Here is a 21,142-nt window from a genome sequence, read left to right on the forward strand (position 1 = left end):
GAGTATATTAATCCTTATGTATGCGTTTCTAGCATAAGTATGCGACAATAGAATAGGAAATCGTAAGAGCGACAAAGAAAGAAACAGCGACTGTACTGCGTCTCTACTCCCACTACTATTCCTCCTGCACACGGCGTCCGTATTCCCACCATTTCTACTTCTCGCATACAGCGTCCGTACTCCCACTACCACTATTTTGTAACACTCTGCTAATCCACTACACCCCCACCCTTACTGGTGCATCCCCAAAACAGCGAAACCTCGTGCTCGAGCGTTACGCAACGAGCCGCCGAAAAAGAGACGAGGGTGGGATATGCACGAGGAAGGGTTATGCAACGATATATATTCTTATGCAAGAGGACCAGAGCCTCAGATTTAGATCGTGGAAAGAGCAGATCAGACTTAAAACAGAGTGTCTCAATCATTCTATTTCTTCCATTTCAAACTTAGATTATTTCCATTTCCAACTTAGAATATTTCCATTTCAAACTTAGATTATTTCCATTTCCAACTTAGAATATTTCTATTTCAAACTTAGATTATTTCCATTTCAAACTTAGAATATTTTCCATTTCGAACTTAGAATATTTTCATTCTTTACTGTTTCGAACTTAGAATATTTCTATTACAAACTTAGAATATTTTCATTCTTTACCTTAGAATACTTCCATTCCGAATTTAGAATATCACTTTTGCGTATGTTTAGAATACTTACTAGCGATCACAGATAATAACCGACGTTTTCCTGTGTTTTGTTACGTCCCGGGCGCGCGGGAGGGGCGGCGTTGCCGATATTCTCCCGTAGCCGGAGAAGAGGGGGAAAAAGGTTAGAGGAACAGAGTCGAGCGGTCCACCGTTCCTCTGGAATTTAAGTAGTGGCAGGCAAATTCGGGCAATTTCACGATAAAACAAAAAAAAACAAAAAAAAACTTATTCGCGACGTTTATTCGGAGGAGTTTACGTCTGTCTGTGAAATCGCGATTAACGTGGGTCGTTCAGAATTGTACGGATCGTCTCCCGTTAGATTTAGGTATTGTATAAAATCGCTTAAAATATCGTTGCAGATAAGGCATTCATCGAGGAGTCTAAAAATCGTTAAACGCGTTGAGCAGGATATACACGCGTCGTAGCATTGAGTAAATCCGATATGAACGGCGTGTCTTCGTTTCAAAACATAGGATGAGCGGACTTCCCAAGAGGCGCGGATATAACACGCGGAACAGATTATATGTTCTACGTCACGGCGGTGTTGGTAAATTCGCGAGACAGAACATCTAGCAGACGCGATCCATGCGTGATAAAGGGCTGAACGTGCGTTCGGGTTGAAGGTCGCCGGAGAATAAAGCGAACGCGGAGGGCACATAACTCGCTCGTTCTTTCTTTACTCGGTGTCCTCGTCAGAATCGGAAAAACGATACGGGGATATAGACCGTGCGACGGTTACGGTAATCGGAATATTATAAAAAGGGGTGTGATAACGCGCGGAAAGGGCAGGTATTATGAACGACTCAAATTTCGCGGTACAATCGCTGCAATTGTCGTATGAGACAGTAGTATTTAAGATTACGCAGCATTCAGAGCACTCTTCATATATAGGACTAGTACCGCAGTGGATATAGTGACGGATTTCTTCGTTGTAATTGCTAGGGTCAGATTGATCGCCGATGCAATCGTGACAGAGAATTGAATTATTAAGGCGATTTCGAAAAAGGAAAACTTTATTGCACGAAATTATCTCGTTTGTGATTCCACGTGAACGAAGAGGAATTTCGTACTTTCGCGGGGAAACGCGATTAATCACGCCCATGATATTTGTGCGAGGCGCATATTAAATATTAAATTTTACGCGGCGGTTAGAGAAATCACGGCGCTGAGTAGAGGGGAGACGTTTGACTCGAGTAGGCGGCTTTCTGCAGCGGCGGTAGTGGGGGAGCCGGAGCGATGCGACGGCGTCGTTGCGCGGCGTACAAAATGGCGCGAGGCACGCTCAGCCACGTGGCCGCGTAAAGATGGCGAGACCTATTCTTCACGAGATTCTAGGCACTCCGAATTCACTGTCCGGTATTGAGAATTTATCCAGGCACTTACCCTATTTTTGGAGGCGTAGAACTCGTACCTTGGATCCTCCTTAGAAAAAATGCGTCACGTCGACAGGTCGCTTCCCAACGGAGATTCGTACTAGCTTGTACGGAATGTGCTCAGGGGCGTCCTTCTCTGTCGATGGGCGAGTGGTGTAGGCAGCAAAGCGCGGGTCTTCGGCAGGAATGTCTGACGGCCTGATGCGAGGCACGTGGAAAATGATAGGCACTAATTTGTAATCACTGACTCTAACTGGCAAGGATGAGAGCGCTTCGGTTTTATCCGCGACCGCGTAATCTCTTTCTACACCGAGGTAGTGGAGAAATCCGTGAGTAGGTAATGTCTGGTATAATTGTGCTTTGACTCTGCGAACTTGATATTTACGTCCGCCACGTCGCTGTTTCGGCATTCGTGATGAAAATATTTTTATGATAGCGAAGAAAATAATAATTCGTACTTATTTTAAAATGGCAACAATGAACCTACGATAAATCAGGACTGAAACAGTCGTCGCAGATCGTGCGGGTCAGCCGCACCGATGGCTCTTACTTACAGTCTCTGATTAATCGAGTGTATATTCGAGTAAAGACTTGAAATTAATTTGTTTTATAATATCCAAGATTATGTTCATCACGAATTCGAATGAGAGGAGAGGTAATTGTTGGAATAAAAGGAAATACGAGTTTCACTAAATATTCAGTATATTTACGATCTTAAATTTACAATTAATTATTGAAACAATTAAATTATTGAAACACAGGATTTACAGCGCGGTGTTATTAGTATTTGAATATAAAAACGTCGGTTATTATCTGTGATCGCTAGTAAGTATTCTAAACATACGCAAAAGTGATATTCTAAGTTCGGAATGGAAGTATTCTAAGGTAAAGAATGAAAATATTCTAAGTTTGTAATAGAAATATTCTAAGTTCGAAATAGTAAAGAATGAAAATATTCTAAGTTCGAAATAGTAAAGAATGAAAATATTCTAAGTTCGAAATGGAAAATATTCTAAGTTTGAAATGGAAATAATCTAAGTTTGAAATAGAAATATTCTAAGTTGGAAATGGAAATAATCTAAGTTTGAAATGGAAATATTCTAAGTTGGAAATGGAAATAATCTAAGTTTGAAATGGAAGAAATAGAAGGATTGAGACACTCTGTTCTAAGTCTGATCTGCTCTTTCCACAATCTAAATCTGAGGCTCTGGTCCTCTTGCATAAGAATATATATCGTTGCATAACCCTTCTTCGTGCATATCCCACCCTCGTCTCTTTTTCGGCGGCTCGTTGCGTAACGCTCGAGCACGAGGTTTCGCTGTTTTGGGGATGCACCAGTAAGGGTGGGGGTGTAGTGGATTAGCAGAGTGTTACAAAATAGTGGTAGTGGGAATACGGATGCGAGAGATAGTAATAGTGGGAGTACGGACGCTGTGTGCGAGAAATAGTAATAGTAGGAGTACGGACGCTGTATGCGAGAAATAGTAATAGTGGGAGTACGGACGCTGTGTGCGAGAAATAGTAATAGTGGGAGTACGGACGCTGTATGCGAGAAATAGTAATAGTGGGAGTACGGACGCCGTGTGCAGGAGGAATAGTAGTGGGAGTAGAGACGCAGTACGGTCGCTGTTTCTTTCTTTGTCGCTCTTACGATTTCCTATTCTATTGTCGCATACTTATGCTAGAAACGCATACATAAGGATTAATATTGTGACGTCCCCGCCAAATAATAATTTTCTTTTTCTTTTCTTTTTCCTTCTATTTTTATTATTCATATTCTTAATTATATTATTATAATTAATCACATATTAATTAATTGTGCATTTATATAAAACTACCATTATTAATTCGCGAACAACACTACTATTATTAATTGTATTAATATTACATATTAATTAATTATGCATTATTTTCTATTTTTATTCTCGCGTACAATTATTGTAACGCTATTATTATTTTGCGTATAATTATATGAGTATTAAGTTGCGCCGAATATATTATTTTAAATACTACAATTCTATTATTAAGTTGTGTATGTTTTTACTATTAATATTTGTATGAACAACTAATTTGCGCATAATCCTAGCATTGTTAAGTTCTATATTATCTTATTAGCATAATTCCGCAATATGCGCGCGCTCATAGAGTATATTAATCCTTATGTATGCGTTTCTAGCATAAGTATGCGACAATAGGATAAGAAATCGTAAGAGCGACAAAGAAAGAAACAGCGACCGTACTGCGTCTCTACTCCCACTACTATTCCTCCTGCACACGGCGTCCGTATTCCCACCATTTCTACTTCTCGCATACGGCGTCCGTACTCCCACTATTACTATCTCTCGCATACAGCATCCGTACTCCCACTACCACTATTTTGTAACATTCTGCTAATCCACTACACCCCCACCCTTACTGGTGCATCCCCAAAACAGCGAAGCCTCGTGCTCGAGCGTTACGCAATGAGCCGCCGAAAAAGAGACGAGGGTGGGATATGCACGAGGAAGGGTTATGCAACGATATATATTCTTATGCAAGAGGACCAGAGCCTCAGATTTAGATTGTGGAAAGAGCAGATCAGACTTAGAACAGAGTGTCTCAATCCTTCTATTTCTTCCATTTCAAACTTAGATTATTTCCATTTCCAACTTGGAATATTTCCATTTCAAACTTAGATTATTTCCATTTCCAACTTAGAATATTTCTATTTCAAACTTAGATTATTTCCATTTCAAACTTAGAATATTTTCCATTTCGAACTTAGAATATTTTCATTCTTTACTATTTCGAACTTAGAATATTTTCATTCTTTACTATTTCGAACTTAGAATATTTTCATTCTTTACCTTAGAATACTTCCATTCCGAATTTAGAATATCACTTTTGCGTATGTTTAGAATACTTACTAGCCGTCACAGATAATAACCGACGTTTTTATATTCAAATACTAATAACACCGCGCTGTAAATCCTGTGTTTCAATAATTTAATTGTAAATTTAAGATCGTAAATATACTGAATATTTAGTGAAACTCGTATTTCCTTTTATTCCAACAATTACCTCTCCTCTCATTCGAATTCGTGATGAACATAATCTTGGATATTATAAAACAAATTAATTTCAAGTCTTTACTCGAATATACTCTCGATTAATCAGAGACTGTGAGTAAGAGCCATCGGTGCGGCTGACCCGCACGGTCTGCGACGACTGTTTCAGTCCTGATTTATCGTAGGTTCATTGTTGCCATTTTAAAATAAGTACGAATTATTATTCTCTTCGCTATCATAAAAATATTTTCATCACGAATGCCGAAACAGCGACGTGGCGGACGTAAATATCAAGTTCGCAGAGTCAAAGCACAATTATACCAGACATTACCTACTCACGGATTTCTCCACTACCTCGGTGTAGAAGGAGATTACGCGGTCGCGGATAAAACCGAAGCGCTCTCATCCTTGCCAGTTAGAGTCAGTGATTACAAATTAGTGCCTATCATTTTCCACGTGCCTCGCATCAGGCCGTCAGACATTCCTGCCGAAGACCCGCGCTTTGCTGCCTACACCACTCGCCCATCGACAGAGAAGGACGTCCCTGAGCACATTCCGTACAAGCTAGTACGAATCTCCGTTGGGAAGCGACCTGTCGACGTGACGCATATTTCTAAGGAGGATCCAAGGTACGAGTTCTACGCATCCAAAAATAGGGTAAGTGCCTGGATAAATTCTCAATACCGGACAGTGAATTCGGAGTGCCTAGAATCTCGCGAAGAATAGGTCTCGCCATCTTTACGCGGCCACGTGGCTGAGCGTGCCTCGCGCCATTTTGTACGCCGCGCAACGACGCCGTCTCATCGCTCCGGCTCCCCCACTACCGCCGCTGCAGAAAGCCGCCTACTCGAGTCAAACGTCTCCCCTCTACTCAGCGCCGTGATTTCTCTAACCGCCGCGTAAAATTTAATATTTAATATGCGCCTCGCACAAATATCATGGGCGTGATTAATCGCGTTTCCCCGCGAAAGTACGAAATTCCTCTTCGTTCACGTGGAATCACAAACGAGATAATTTCGTGCAATAAAGTTTTCCTTTTTCGAAATCGCCTTAATAATTCAATTCTCTGTCACGATTGCATCGGCGATCAATCTGACCCTAGCAATTACAACGAAGAAATCCGTCACTATATCCACTGCGGTACTAGTCCTATACATGAAGAGTGCTCTGAATGCTGCGTAATCTTAAATACTACTGTCTCATACGACAATTGCAGCGATTGTACCGCGAAATTTGAGTCGTTCATAATACCTGCCCTTTCCGCGCGTTATCACACCCCTTTTTATAATATTCCGATTACCGTAACCGTCGCACGGTCTATATCCCCGTATCGTTTTTCCGATTCTGACGAGGACACCGAGTAAAGAAAGAACGAGCGAGTTATGTGCCCTCCGCGTTCGCTTTATTCTCCGGCGACCTTCAACCCGAACGCACGTTCAGCCCTTTATCACGCATGGATCGCGTCTGCTAGATGTTCTGTCTCGCGAATTTACCAACACCGCCGTGACGTAGAACATATAATCTGTTCCGCGTGTTATAGCCGCGCCTCTTGGGAAGTCCGCTCATCCTACGTTTTGAAACGAAGACACGCCGTTCATATCGGATTTACTCAATGCTACGACGCGTGCATCTCCTGCTCAACGCGTTTAACAATCTTTAGACTCCTCGATGAATGTCTTATCTGCAACGACATTTTAAGTGATTTTATACAATACCTAAATCTAACGGGAGACGATCCGTACAATTCGGAACGACCCACATTAATCGCGATTTCACAGACAGACGTAAACTCCTCCGAATAAACGTCGCGAATAAGTTTTTTTTGTTGTTTTTTTTGTTTTATCGTGAAATTGCCCGAATTTGCCTGCCACTACTTAAATTCCAGAGGAACGGTGGACCGCTCGACTCTGTTCCTCTAACCTTTTTCCCCCTCTTCTCCGGCTACGGGAGAATATCGGCAACGCCGCCCCTCCCGCGCGCCCGGGACGTAACAATATACTCTATGAGCGCGCGCATATTGCGGAATTATGCTAATAAGATAGCATAGAACTTAACAATGCTAGGGTTATGCGCAAATTAGTTGTTCTAAATTTACATACAAATATTAATAGTAAAAACATACACAACTTAATAATAGAATTGTAGTATTTAAAATAATATATTCGACGCAACTTAATACTCATATAATCATACGCAAAATAATAATAGCGTTACAATAATTGTACGCGAGAATAAAAATAGAAAATAATGCATAATTAATTAATATGTAATATTAATACAATTAATAATAGTAATGTTGTTCGCGAATTAATAATGGTAGTTTTATATAAATGCACAACTAATTAATATGTAATTAATTATAATAATATAATTGAGAATATGAATAATAAAAATAGAAAGAAAAGAAAGGAAAAAGAAAATTATTATTTGGCGGGGACGTCACACCTCCCCCCTAAAATAAAAATGTTGACCCGCTGGTCAGCATTTTACGGCGCTTCGGCGTTAGGTTGATTATTGTCTAAATATTTTCGCAAGTCCTTATACGAATATTGGAACGAGTTTTTATCGCTCATATTTTCACTTAGCGTTGGCACGTTCACTGCACTGGGGGCGGGGCGATGATTTTCTGACGTTGAAAGGGGAATGGTTGCAGAGTCTCTCTCTTCATTCCCGGCTGTAGGTCTTTCGTCCACCCAGGTGTAGCAACAGGTGCGTTACTGAACTCCAGACGGCTCCCAGCAGGTGCATGCTCCATCCATATACCGAGTGCAGAGCATATCCATGGATGAGCGTGTCGACAATCAGCTTTATCAATCTGATGATTATGAAAATCGCGAGCACTCCTGCGCTGGCGGATCCAAAGGTAATAAATCCTTTCCATAATTTTGCGCCCGCTGATTCGGCGATTTTATCGAGCGAGGCTTCGTCGAGCAGATTTAGCATGGAAATACTTCCGGCTGGAACGGTTCCTCCCATGGCTCCGTGTGCTATTGTGTTCAGCATAGCGGGTCTTTCCACGGGGAACATTATATGCGTCCTCAGGCGGTCGAGATCTTCGCTTGTATATATGCCGCTTGTCGCTAAATCGGATGGGCTGACGTATTTCCATGTCGGATGTGTAAGAGGCTGTATCGTCGGCGGTGGGAGGGTCTCCATCATTTTTGGCATTGCGCGATACCACCTTCCGTATATATTGTACATGATTGGCAGTAGACCATTGCAGTTTCTCGGCGTGCCATTTCTTATTAGAATCTTGGTCCTTGGCGAGAGGAAGTACGATCCGTTTCCATGTATAACGGGAAGTTCGTTGTAACATTTCTTTGTAGGTCGTACACTACAGCTCACAGGCACACATTTTATCAAATGTGTTACGGACAAAAATTTCAAAAAACCGATTTGTAACGTTCCGTTGAAGACTACTCGATACGGGGGCAGCTTTCGTTCTTTTGTCTAACGGGGCTCTCAATTTATTTGTTTTAGGGCGACCGCAGCACGTCTGCTTATTTCCCAGGGATACGCCGAGAGCCGGAAGGATCGTTTATCGCGTTTGAGAGAGAAATAAATGGGATGAGAGACAGGTTAAATAAACGTATTTATTATTTATCAATCAGTATTAATCTTCATTTATTGAATACATAACCTTATATATATAATAAGATAATGAAAAGAGTACGTTGATTACTCGAAATAGTATGTGATAGATCCAAATTATGCATATGAAACAATTAAATAAAGTAATGAATATAAGTATGTTATTAAATTATTTATGATCAGGTAAGATATGAATTCATTTATTGTTTAAACATTTAATAAAAACAGATCGATTTATGAAATCTAATTGATTGATTTTATAAACTGGATAAAAATTATTTATTTTATTGATTGGATAAACTTGTGATGAATATTTCTTGTGTTATTAAGTAGGCTGCCAGTTCAGCCGAATTCTTGACGTCTGAAGAATGGTTAATTATGTTAGTGTTTAAGCGTCTTACCTTGTTTTTGTGAAGTATTATGGAAGTGAGAGGGAAAAGAAGAGGTATTGCCTCGTGATTATAATTGTTTGTCGAAGATTAATTATTGTAACAGCTCATTTTTAAATTCATGTAATAAAAGCAAATTCGCTACTAGTCTAGTGGCGTGAACGTATCCTTGCGACTCTATTCTCGCTCTTGGCGGTATCCCACGTCACATCGGGAGTAAAATAAAAATAAAAAAAAAGAAATAGAGCCAGGAGTCACCAGACAGGTAGGACATACATTTGAATACTTCCTCAATTGTTCTTTCAGATTTCGCGTATTAGAATAAAAGAAAATCACTGTCAATCAGGGTTTGTGAACGTATCTTACGACTCCACTCTCGCTAGGCGGTATCCCACGTCACATCGGGAATAAAATAAAATAAAAAAAAAGAAGCAGAGTCCGAGATCCAGGTTGACAGGATATTTGTAATATAATTGAATTTATAATTTAAGTATCGGAATATTGTTATTGTTATTCATTTGATTGTCTGAAAGAACTGCGTTAACGAACCGACGGATCGTACAGGTATTGTCCCGTGCAAAGTAGATATTAGATATCCGCTTGTTTAGCTTTTTATCACCAGGAGTACCCTCAACGGGCTCCAGTCAGCCAATTCCACCAGCTGTTGGGTGACTAAACTCGACTTCTTAATTAAGGAGCCGACGCACAAGACGGTGATCCGTATCAGACGTGTCGCGGTAGACGCGTAATTATTTATGGGTTTCAAAATATAGAGGCATATGAGATTAAATTATTCATTGAAAGATAGAAGGATGCGATCGTATTTTATAATTTTTATTTATTTATTTATTCAGGTAACAATGCTGGAGATCGCATAAAGGGTTAAGGAGTGTGGAAGTACTTCAGTTAAATTTCTATATCTAAATTAGTAAAATAAGCGGAGTTATAATTGGCAATAATAAAACATGTATAAATAAAAATCAATTGTATCAAATATATATATATGTGCATTTAATTCAGTTGGGTCTCGAATGCGTTATGAAATCAAGTAAATTGCATGTGAACTTTGAATAATTATTATATTATTTCATGTAAATTATTAGAATCAGTGATTTGAATATTATTTATTATATCTGGCACAAAGTAACGTAGAATGTTATGATAATGGTTAAATTAGAGATGTACAAGTTGGATATTAAATAGAAATAGAGTAGATATCAAAATATTAAATCATGGTTAAAATTGCATTAAATAAAATTAAATCGAATTGGATAGTAGTATGGATTGTATTTAATCAAAGTGAAATATCAGATCTGCTGTATTAAATTGAATTGTGAATTAAATCAGATCGTAAATTAAATTGCATTAAAATGAGTTAAATCAAGTTCAGTGGTGAGTTATTTGTAGTATTGAAATTTAAATTAAATCAAATTAAATCGGGATATCAATGCACATTAACATAAATTAAATTAAATCAGATTGCAGAATATGTCACATTAAAATAAAATAAATCAGAGTATCAGTATATTAAAACATCGGTGTATCAGAAATAAAATGTTCATGCATCAATCAGTATATCAATAAATGTCAAATAAAATGTCAATGTATCAATAAATGTCAAATAAAATATCAATGTGTCAACCAAGCTGTATTAAATTGAATTAATTTGTAATTTTAATTAAAGTCAATTATATTAAATTAAATAAAAATCAAAATGTCAATTGAGTAGTGTTAAATTAGAATTAAATTGTCAAAGTCGCAAATTAAATTGAATTAAATTTCCAAACGGCAGACTGGGGTAATATTGTATAAGTATTTATTCGGTTGTTAAATTGTTAAGTATTTAATTATTAAAATAATTTAAAATAATTTAGAATGATGGTCGAAAAGTGATTACGCGCGAGAGAGTATGCACTTGTAATGATTGATGACAGCTTGATTGAAGTTAAGAGAATATTATAAAATAAATTAATTAAATTGAGTTACTCACCAAAGGATCTTCGGGGATATAAGAATTATTGAGGCTGGATCCCCAAATAGTTTTACAAGTCTTTATTTCTTTATGTTACAGTTCTTTCGATCGTCGACAAGATGGCGGATTCTCTCAAGATGGTGGAGTCGGAGCACAATGATTAATTAAAGTGATACTCTTAAGGAGCGTGATGTTATTACTTCAAAATCTCAGCGCGCAATGCTGATCCGCCGCGGCGCTCGCTTTTATATTGTTCGAGTTTGTAGGCCGCGGGGTGTGGTACGAAGTAGGAGTTGCATCATTCTCGCTTCTAATTTCAAAGGCTGCCGCGGAATGTCGGCATAATTTTACAAAGGATGTACTTGCATCGGATGTTTAGTCTTTCGAGATACAGAAAAATATCATATTACTTTTTGATCAAACAATTTCGCAAGTGACTCACGATGACTCATACCCGAGCGTGAGAATGGAATTTATGCATCTTATGCATATAAAATATTCATTCAAATATTATAACTGTGAAATAAATTATTAATTAATGTTTCCACGACTCGTACGCTTGCGGAGGTTTTATACAATAATATTTCTTTCATTGTAAAGCTTAGTTTTTGCAAAATTTAATTGTTAATAGACGCTACGCATTAATTATTTGATATTTAACGAAATTAATTATTTATAATACTTATTTGTTGAAATAATGACTCTATATGGTAATATTAATTGATACAAATAGATTTTATATTATTTAGAGTTCTGTTTTATTAAGATTAATTATTAACTGAGTCTGAATAATTGAATATGCGTACGTAGGTATGTTTTATCAATAAACTAACTGTTAATTAACATTTTTCTTTGTGGTAACAATTTTTACGTATAGTAGTAGTGGTTCTCAAACGATATATGTAACTTTTATATTTTTTAAACCTTCGCAAGTGTGTTATTAATGAATATTTAGTTGCGCGTAATATTTCATTATTCAAGCGTTATAATATTTGCACATATTTTAAATAGGGGTTCCCATCTATTACAGTGGTGATCACCTTAGTGATTCGCCGCTCTTGAATTTTAGCACTTGTAATAATTTCGATGAGCTAACCTTGAAGGCTTTAGACGTTTGCAATTAATATCGTCAGTGAATATTCTATCTTAAGTAATATTTCATCGCTGGTGCATATGTGAATTTTATAATAATTTTACATTCTTCTTATAGAGGTTCGCATTTATTACAGTGATGGTCAGCCATCTTGTGTACACTGCGATAGCTTCAGTGACATGGCCTTGGGACTTTATTTATTAATTATGCACTTGCAAAAGCCTTAATAATTATTTCTTTGATCAAAATCGTTGTTAACTAGCTTTATGAATAAATGATAATTGCAAAATTATGTAATTAATAAAGATTATTTATTTATAATTAAATTATTGTTCGTATATATAATATTCTATTCGTTAATTAGTATTTATGCAAAAAGGTGATTGTTAATTAATATTTATGTTTGGAATAATAATCTAAAATTGATATTAATAATTATTTAATTGTTTAAACCATTTTATATATTATTTAGGCTTCTACAATGGTCTTATGAATATTCTACTGTTAATAATATTTCATGATAGTGATGCAATGATTTTACATTTACCTTCACGAGGGTGCCCATGTACCATGACGGTTCTCAAGGTGAGAGACTTGTGTTTCAAGGCCTATAGTACTTATAAAGGTCTTTTAGCAGTTGTCCTTGACACTTTAAAAATTTATATCTCGTGAACGGTAAGAGATTAAGAGATGGGGTTTGGACCATCCTATAGAGGACCTCGAGGACTATGTTTGGCCGAATTTTGGTCCTCCCGAAAGATCGGGGTGGGGGTGAAAATTGAAGTTTTCAAAAGAACATCATTTACGGTCGAATCAGGTAAAACGGAGCGTTTTGGCAAGTTTTCGGTTTTTGGGTAAAAAATGTGAAATTTGTCCCAAAAAATAATTGTTTTTTCCAAATTTTTGGAAACATGATTTTTAGTATAAACAAAGTCTGCGACGCTTCTTGGAATTTATTTGGCAACTCTACCTCTTATGGTTCTCGAGATATTGGCAAAAGTTTTCGGGAATTCTTGGAATTACAGCAGCATTTCCAGGAATTCGTGATGGCTGTGTATGACGGGTTTATCATTCGGTAGGCGCTTGTAACAAATGGTAAGTATATCATTGTCGGTAATTAGGGAATGGTAATTGATGGTAAGTGCAGGTAAGTTATCGACAGTTGGCCCTCTATTGGCAAAGTAATGGTAAGTTTTTAATAGTAGAGTTATCCCGTTAGTCGGTAACTCATAAGATTTTAGTATTTTAATTTAATTTAAAGAATTTTTATAATAAAATGAACGATTATTGATGCAATTCCTTTACAATATTAAATTTAGGTGTCGACCATAAGGTGTATGATTAATTTAATTGAATAATTCGATATTCAATGTAGATTTGGTAATTAACTATTATCATCATGATTTCGAACGATTGTAACCTTAAAGAATATAACATTTCATATGATCTTAATAATTAATATAAGGAAAAAAGTGGTTCAAAAGTTATGAACGTTAGAGAATATAATAATATAAATATTAACTGGTTAATATAGAGATAGTATATGATTATTAAAATAATAATAGAATGTAAGAATATATAATGTAAATAATAATATGAATAATAAGTGAATTAGATAATATAAAATTAACTGAATAATTAAAATAATTGGATAAGAATATAATATAAGTGTAATAAATGAATAGTAATATAAAATTGATTAAAATATAATTAAATATATGAATAGATATACGAATAAAGGAAATTCATAAAGCAAATAATTAATAAAAATTGAAAAATTTACACGGGACGTGACACCACGACGTACTCGTTACTCGATACGCCCCCTCTCCTGCCTCCTTACGGCAATTCTACTATTCCGACGCCTAAAGTGTCGTTTCGCGAAGCGACGGAATCCGTCCCTTACTTTGACGGATATAATATTCCATTAGCGAGATTTACTCGAGCTTGTCGACGTGCACGTGAAATCATACCCCCGTCCGCCGAGCGAAACCTAACAAAATTATTAATTAATAAACTCGGCAGACGAGCATATTACGCCGTGGAAGACGAGCCATGCGACACGGTGACTCAGCTAATCGATTTATTAACAGGAGCTTTCGGTTCGTCAAAAACGCTAGATCAGTATCGAGGCGAATTGAGCACGGTCTATTTAAAACCGCTGGAACATATTATTGATTATATTAGTCGAGTGAAAGATCTCCGCACTAATATTCTCGACGCGGAACGCCGAACGAAAGGATATCTCGATCCCCGCTTCGTCGAAGAAATAGACGGTCTCACCGCGAGATCGTTCTGCGAGGGCTTACCTCTCGATTATAGACTGCAGCTCAAATCTGACGCTTATCATTCATACGCAGACGCCTTTTCCTCCGCGAAAGTCATCGCTAAACGTCTGGAACTAGATAAACAACGATACGATCCGCGCTGTCAGGAAGCTCGTCATACGGAGCAACGCCGCATGGCGCCCATCGGAGTCCCCTCTACGCCGCGATTTAATCAGCAGCCTTATCGTCACGATTCCCCGGACCGAGACAGAAGGAACTTACCTGTCTCCCCTCGTAATAACTATAATAACAACTTCGCCCCGCGTAACAATTACAATAATCTTAACGATTTCTCTCCGCGCAATAATTACAACAATAGAAGCTACGCTCCACGTAATAATCAAAACGATACTAGAGATTATTCCCCACGTAGTAACTACTTCTCGCGCAGTAACTACGATAATACAGCCAGAAATTATTCTTGGCGTAACAATCACGATAATTTCCCTCCGCGCGATAACCATAATAATTCGAATCCTCGTAACGATCGAGTTAATACATCGAGACCAATCGAAAGCGCGCCTCGTGACGCATCAAGTAAAATTTGTAAATACTGCAAACATCCCGGCCATGAGATCGACGAATGCCGGAAAAGGCAGTATAATAATTCGCGAAGAATCGAGTCGGGAAACGCAACAAGTCCGTCGGGACCACGGGACGCGAACCGCGCGGACAACAGAAATACGCGTCCGATAAATGCAATCGAGGCGGAAACGAACGAACAGTCGCAGTCTTAAATCCAGATAGATTTCCTCACGCGCCAACAGTAACTATTTCGGCTACCGGATTATTGAGCGATATCGATTTTATGGTAGATACGGGCGCAGCTCCTAATATAATAAAAAAACGTAGCATACACCCCGATACTCCTATCTCGACGCTGGAACCGCTCTACCTTAGCGGCATTACGAGCGGTCGCGTCGAGACTCTCGGGTCTATTGAAATAATGTACGAAGGTTATCCCGTAACCCTCCACGTGGTGCCAGACAATTTTCCAATCGCGCAAGAAGGCATCTTAGGATCGGACTTTCTGCGCGACGCTTCAAATATAAACTTTCTCGAAAAATACGTGGAGTGGCAGGGAACAAAAATTCCATTCACTTCCCGCGAGCGAATAGTAATTCCCGCGAGATCTCAGGCTACATTCTACCTTAGGGTTAAGAATCCAGCCGTCAAAATCGGATACGTCCCGCGACTTAGCGTCTGCGACGGCGTATACCTCGGTGACGCATTAGTCACAAATAGAGAAGGAAAGGCATACGTAGGCGTGGTAAATGCGAGCGAGCAAGACAGAGAGCTCGTTGTGCCCGATATAGAACTGCAGGAAATCTCAGAAATTTCTTCTCGTGGGCCTACGAAAAATTTAAAAAATGAAATTAATGCTACGATAAATGCTGTGACGTACAATACAAAAACCGATAGAATTCAAAAAGTCCGCGAATTACTCCGCCTAAGTCATTTGAATGAGGAAGAGGCGGTGCATGTAGACGAATTAATCGAGAAAAATGGCGATCTATTCCAGCTGCCCGACGAGCCTTTAAGCCATACTACCGTAATCGAGTGTTACGGACAAAAATTTCAAAAACCGATTCGTAACGTTCCGTTGAAGACTACTCGATACGGGGGCAGCTTTCGTCCTTTTGTCTAACGGGGCTCTCAATTTATTTGTTTTAGGGCGACCGCAGCACGTCTGCTTATTTCCCAGGGATACGCCGAGAGCCGGAAGGATCGTTTATCGCGTTTGAGAGAGAAATAAATGGGATGAGAGACAGGTTAAATAAACGTATTTATTATTTTTCAATCAGTATTAATCTTCATTTATTGAGTACATAACCAATATATATATATTTTGTGATTATTGGAATGATAGAAATTATGTTAAAGAATGTATATAAATAATAAGATAAAATAAAATAAAATAAAGAGTGCGTTGATTACTCAAAATAGTATGTGATAGATCCGAATTATGCATATGAAACAATTAAATAAAGTAATGAATATAAGTATGTTATTAAATTATTTATGATCAAGTAAAATATGAATTCATTTAACGTTTAGTCATTTAATAAAAACAAATCGATTTATGAAATCTAATTGATTTAACTCTGACTTGAATGATTTTACAACCTGGATAAAAATTATTTACTTTATTGATTGGATAAACTTGTGATGAATATTTCTTGTGTTATTAAGTAGGCTGCCAGTTCAGCCGAATTCTTGACGTCTGAAGAATGGTTAATTATGTTAGTGTTTAAGCGTCTTACCTTGTTTTTGTGAAGTACGTAGACAATAAGGGAAAAGAAAAGATCTTGGTATGATTTGTGGGAATGATATCGGAATGTGTATGGAAGATGAGCGACCTCGAATTAAATATTTAGTTGAAATGATTTGATTTGATTTGATTTAGCGAAACGGATTTAAATTTGGCAACTAGTGGTATTGTCTAAATGTGGAGCGACCGTTATGCGGTCACTGTTCGCTCCTCTCACATGGGGGATCATCTCCGTCAGGCTAATCCTGTACACCCGTCAATACCATAGACAGATGTATGGGATGCACGCGAACTCAACTGCCTTAGTTAGGTGTTGACACATCCAGACTATTGCCAAATTAATAAAAGATATTATTAACGCGGCGCGGGATCGCTCAGAGAAATAATCATGTAAGGAGGATATATATATATATATATATATATATGTGTATTTCGTTCAATCGTTCTTTCAGATTTCGCGTATCAAAATAAAAGAAAATCACTGTCAATCAGGGTTTTGTGAACGTATCTTACGACTCCACTCTCGCTATGCGGTATCCCACGTCACATCGGGAGTAAAATAAAAATAAAAAAAAAGAAGCAGAGTCCGAGATCCAGGTTGACAGGATATTTGTAATATAATTGAATTTATAATTTAAGTATCGGAGTATTGTTATTGTTATTCATTTGATTGTCTGAAAGAACTGCGTTAACGAACCGACGGATCGTACAGGTATTGTCCCGTGCAAAGTAGATATTAGATATCCGCTTGTTTAGCTTTTTATCACCAGGAGTACCCTCAACGGGCTCCAGTCAGCCAATACCACCAGCTGTTGGGTGACTAAACTCGACTTCTTAATTAAGGAGCCGACGCACAAGACGGTGATCCGTATCAGACGTGTCGCGGTAGACGCGTAATTATTTATGGGTTTCAAAAATATAGAGGCATATGAAGTTGAGTATTCGTTGAAAGATAGAAGGATGCGATCGTATTTTATAATTTTATTTATTTATTTATTCAGGTAACAATGCTGGAGATCGCATAAAGGTTTAAGGAGTGTGGAAGTACTTCAGTTAAATCTCTATATCTAAATTAGTAAAATAAGCGGAGTTATAATTGGCAATAATAAAACATGTATAAATAAAAATCAATTGTTGTATTAAATATATATATGTGTGCATTTAATTCAGTTGGGTCTCGAATGCGTTATGAAATCAAGTAAATTGCATGTGAACTTTGAATAATTATTATATTATTTCATGTAAATTATTAGAATCAGTGATTTGAATATTATTTATTATATCTGGCACAAAGTAACGTAGAATGTTATGATAATAGTTAAATTAGAGATGTACAAGTTGGATATTAAATAGAAATAGAGTAGATATCAAAGTATTAAATCATGGATAAAATTGCATTGAATAAAATTAAATCGAATTGGATAGTAGTATGGGTTGTATTTAATCAAAGTGAAATATCAGATTTGCTGCATTAAATTGAATTGTGAATTAAATCGGATCGTAAATTAAATTGCATTAAAATGAATTAAATCAAGTTCAGTGGTGAGTTATTTGTAATATTGAAATTTAAATTAAATTAAATTAAATCGGGATATCAATGCACATTAACATAAATTAAATTAAATCAGATTGTAGAATATGTCACATTAAAATAAAATAAATCAGAGTATCAGTATATTAAAACATCGGTGTATCAGAAATAAAATGTTCATGCATCAATCAGTATATCAATAAATGTCAAATAAAATGTCAATGTATCAATAAATGTCAAATAAAATGTCAATGTGTCAACCAAGCTGTATTAAATTGAATTAAATTATAATTTGAATTAAAGTCAATTATATTAAATTAAATAAAAATCAAAATGTCAATTAAATAGTATTAAATTAGAATTAAATTGTCAAAGTCGCAAATTAAATTGAATTAAATTAAATTAAATAATGATTGAATAATATTAAAATTGAATTAGATTGAATTAAATTTCCAAACGGCAGACTGGGGTAATATTGTATAAGTATTTATTCGGTTGTTAAATTGTTAAGTATTTAATTATTAAAATAATTTAATATAATTTAGAATGATAGTCCAAAAGTGATTACGCGCGGCAGAGTGTTCACTTGTAGAGATTGATGACAGCTTGATTGAGATTATATAAATCAGATAAATAAAATTAATTTAAGTTACTCACCAAAAGGTCTTCGGGGATATATGAATTATTGAGGCTGGATCCCCTTATAGTTTTATAAGTCTTTATTTCTTTCAGTTACAATGTTCCTTCTACAGTCGACAAAATGGCGGATGCTTCTTAAGATGGCAGATATGCGGTACAGTGTTGAAGTTCAGTGCGCAATGTGAACACTCAGAGAAACGTGGTGTTGTTACTTGAAAAGACCGGCGCGCGCTGCTGATCCGCCGCGGCGCTCGCTTTTATATTGTTCGAGTTTGTAGGCCGCGGGGTGTGGTACGAAGTAGGAGTTGCATCATTCTCGCTTCTAATTTCAAAGGGTGCCGCGGAATGTCGGCATAATTTTACAAAGGATGTACTTGCATCGGATGTTTAGTCTTTCGAGATACAGAAAAATATCATATTACTTTTTGATCAAACAATTTCGCAAGTGACTCACGATGACTCATACCCGAGCGTGAGAATGGAATTTATGCATCTTATGCATATAAAATATTCATTCAAATATTATAACTGTGAAATAAATTATTAATTAATGTTTCTACGACTCGTACGCTTGCGGAGGTTTTATACAATAATATTTCTTTCATTGTAAAGCTTAGTTTTTGCAAAATTTAATTGTTAATAGACGCTACGCATTAATTATTTGATATTTAACGAAATTAATTATTTATAATACTTATTTGTTGAAATAATGACTCTATATGGTAATATTAATTGATACAAATAGATTTTATATTATTTAGAGTTCTGTTTTATTAAGATTAATTATTAACTGAGTCTGAATAATTGAATATGCGTACGTAGGTATGTTTTATCAATAAACTAACTGTTAATTAACATTTTTCTTTGTGGTAACAATTTTTACGTATAGTAGTAGTGGTTCTCAAACGATATATGTAACTTTTATATTTTTTAAACCTTCGCAAGTGTGTTATTAATGAATATTTAGTTGCGCGTAATATTTCATTATTCAAGCGTTATAATATTTGCACATATTTTAAATAGGGGTTCCCATCTATTACAGTGGTGATCACCTTAGTGATTCGCCGCTCTTGAATTTTAGCACTTGTAATAATTTCGATGAGCTAACCTTGAAGGCTTTAGACGTTTGCAATTAATATCGTCAGTGAATATTCTACCTTAAGTAATATTTCATCGCTGGTGCATATGTGAATTTTATAATAATTTTACATTCTTCTTATAGAGGTTCGCATTTATTACAGTAATGGTCAGCCATCTTGTGTACACTGCGATAGACATGGCCTTGGGACTTTATTTATTAATTATGCACTTGCAAAAGCCTTAATAGTTATTTCTTTAATCAAAATCGATTGTTAACTATCTTTATGAATAAATGATAATTGCAAAATTATGTAGTTAATAAGGATTATTTATTTATAATTAAATTATTGTTCGTATATATAATATTCTATTCGTTAACTAGTATTTATGCAAAAAGGTGATTGTTAATTAATATTTATGTTTGGAATAATAATCTAAAATTGATATTAACAATTATTTAATTGTTTAAAGCATTTTATATATTATTTAGGCTCCTACAATGGTCTTATGAATATTCTACTGTTAATAATATTTCATGATAGTGATGCAATGATTTTACATTCACCTTCACAAGGGTACTCATGTACCATGACGGTTCTCAAGGTGAGAGACTTGTGTTTCAAGGCCTATAGTACTTATAAAGGTTTTCTGGCAGTCGTCCTTGACACTTTAAAAATTTATATCTCGTGAACGGTAAGAGATTAAGAGATGGGGTTTGGACCATCGTATAGAGGACCTCGAGGACTACGTTTGGCCGAATTTTGGTCCTCCCGAAAAATCGGGGTGGGGGTGAAAATTGAAGTTTTTAAAAGAACATCATTTACGGTCGAATCAGGTAAAACGGAGCGTTTTGGCAAGTTTTCGGTTTTTGGGTAAAAAATGTGAAATTTGTCCCAAAAAATAATTGTTTTTTCCAAATTTTTGGAAACATGATTTTTAGTATAAACAAAGTCTGCGACGCTTCTTGGAATTTATTTGGCAACTCTACCTCTTATGGTTCTCGAGATATTGGCAAAAGTTTTCGGGAATTCTTGGAATTACAGCAGCATTTCCAGGCATTCGTGATGGCTGTGTATGACGGGTTTATCATTCGGTAGGCGCTTGTAACAAATGGTAAGTATAC

At 36.5% G+C, this 21,142-nt stretch overlaps 1 protein-coding gene across 1 annotated transcript; it reads right to left on the reverse strand.

Moving 5' to 3' along the window:
- Window positions 1–7,449: 7,449 nt before the first annotated feature.
- LOC118647682 lies at window positions 7,450–18,205 on the reverse strand. The gene is made up of 2 exons (XM_036293045.1): window positions 16,762–18,205; window positions 7,450–9,117 (listed from the first exon to the last, which is right to left on the reverse strand). The coding sequence occupies exon 2, from the start codon at window positions 8,324–8,326 to the stop codon at window positions 7,790–7,792; it is 537 nt and encodes a 178-aa protein (XP_036148938.1). The 5' UTR covers window positions 8,327–9,117; window positions 16,762–18,205; the 3' UTR covers window positions 7,450–7,789.
- Window positions 18,206–21,142: the final 2,937 nt, after the last annotated feature.

This window comes from Monomorium pharaonis, chromosome 10, assembly GCF_013373865.1.
Source record: "Monomorium pharaonis isolate MP-MQ-018 chromosome 10, ASM1337386v2, whole genome shotgun sequence".
In the NCBI taxonomy this organism is placed as follows: domain Eukaryota; kingdom Metazoa; phylum Arthropoda; class Insecta; order Hymenoptera; family Formicidae; genus Monomorium; species Monomorium pharaonis.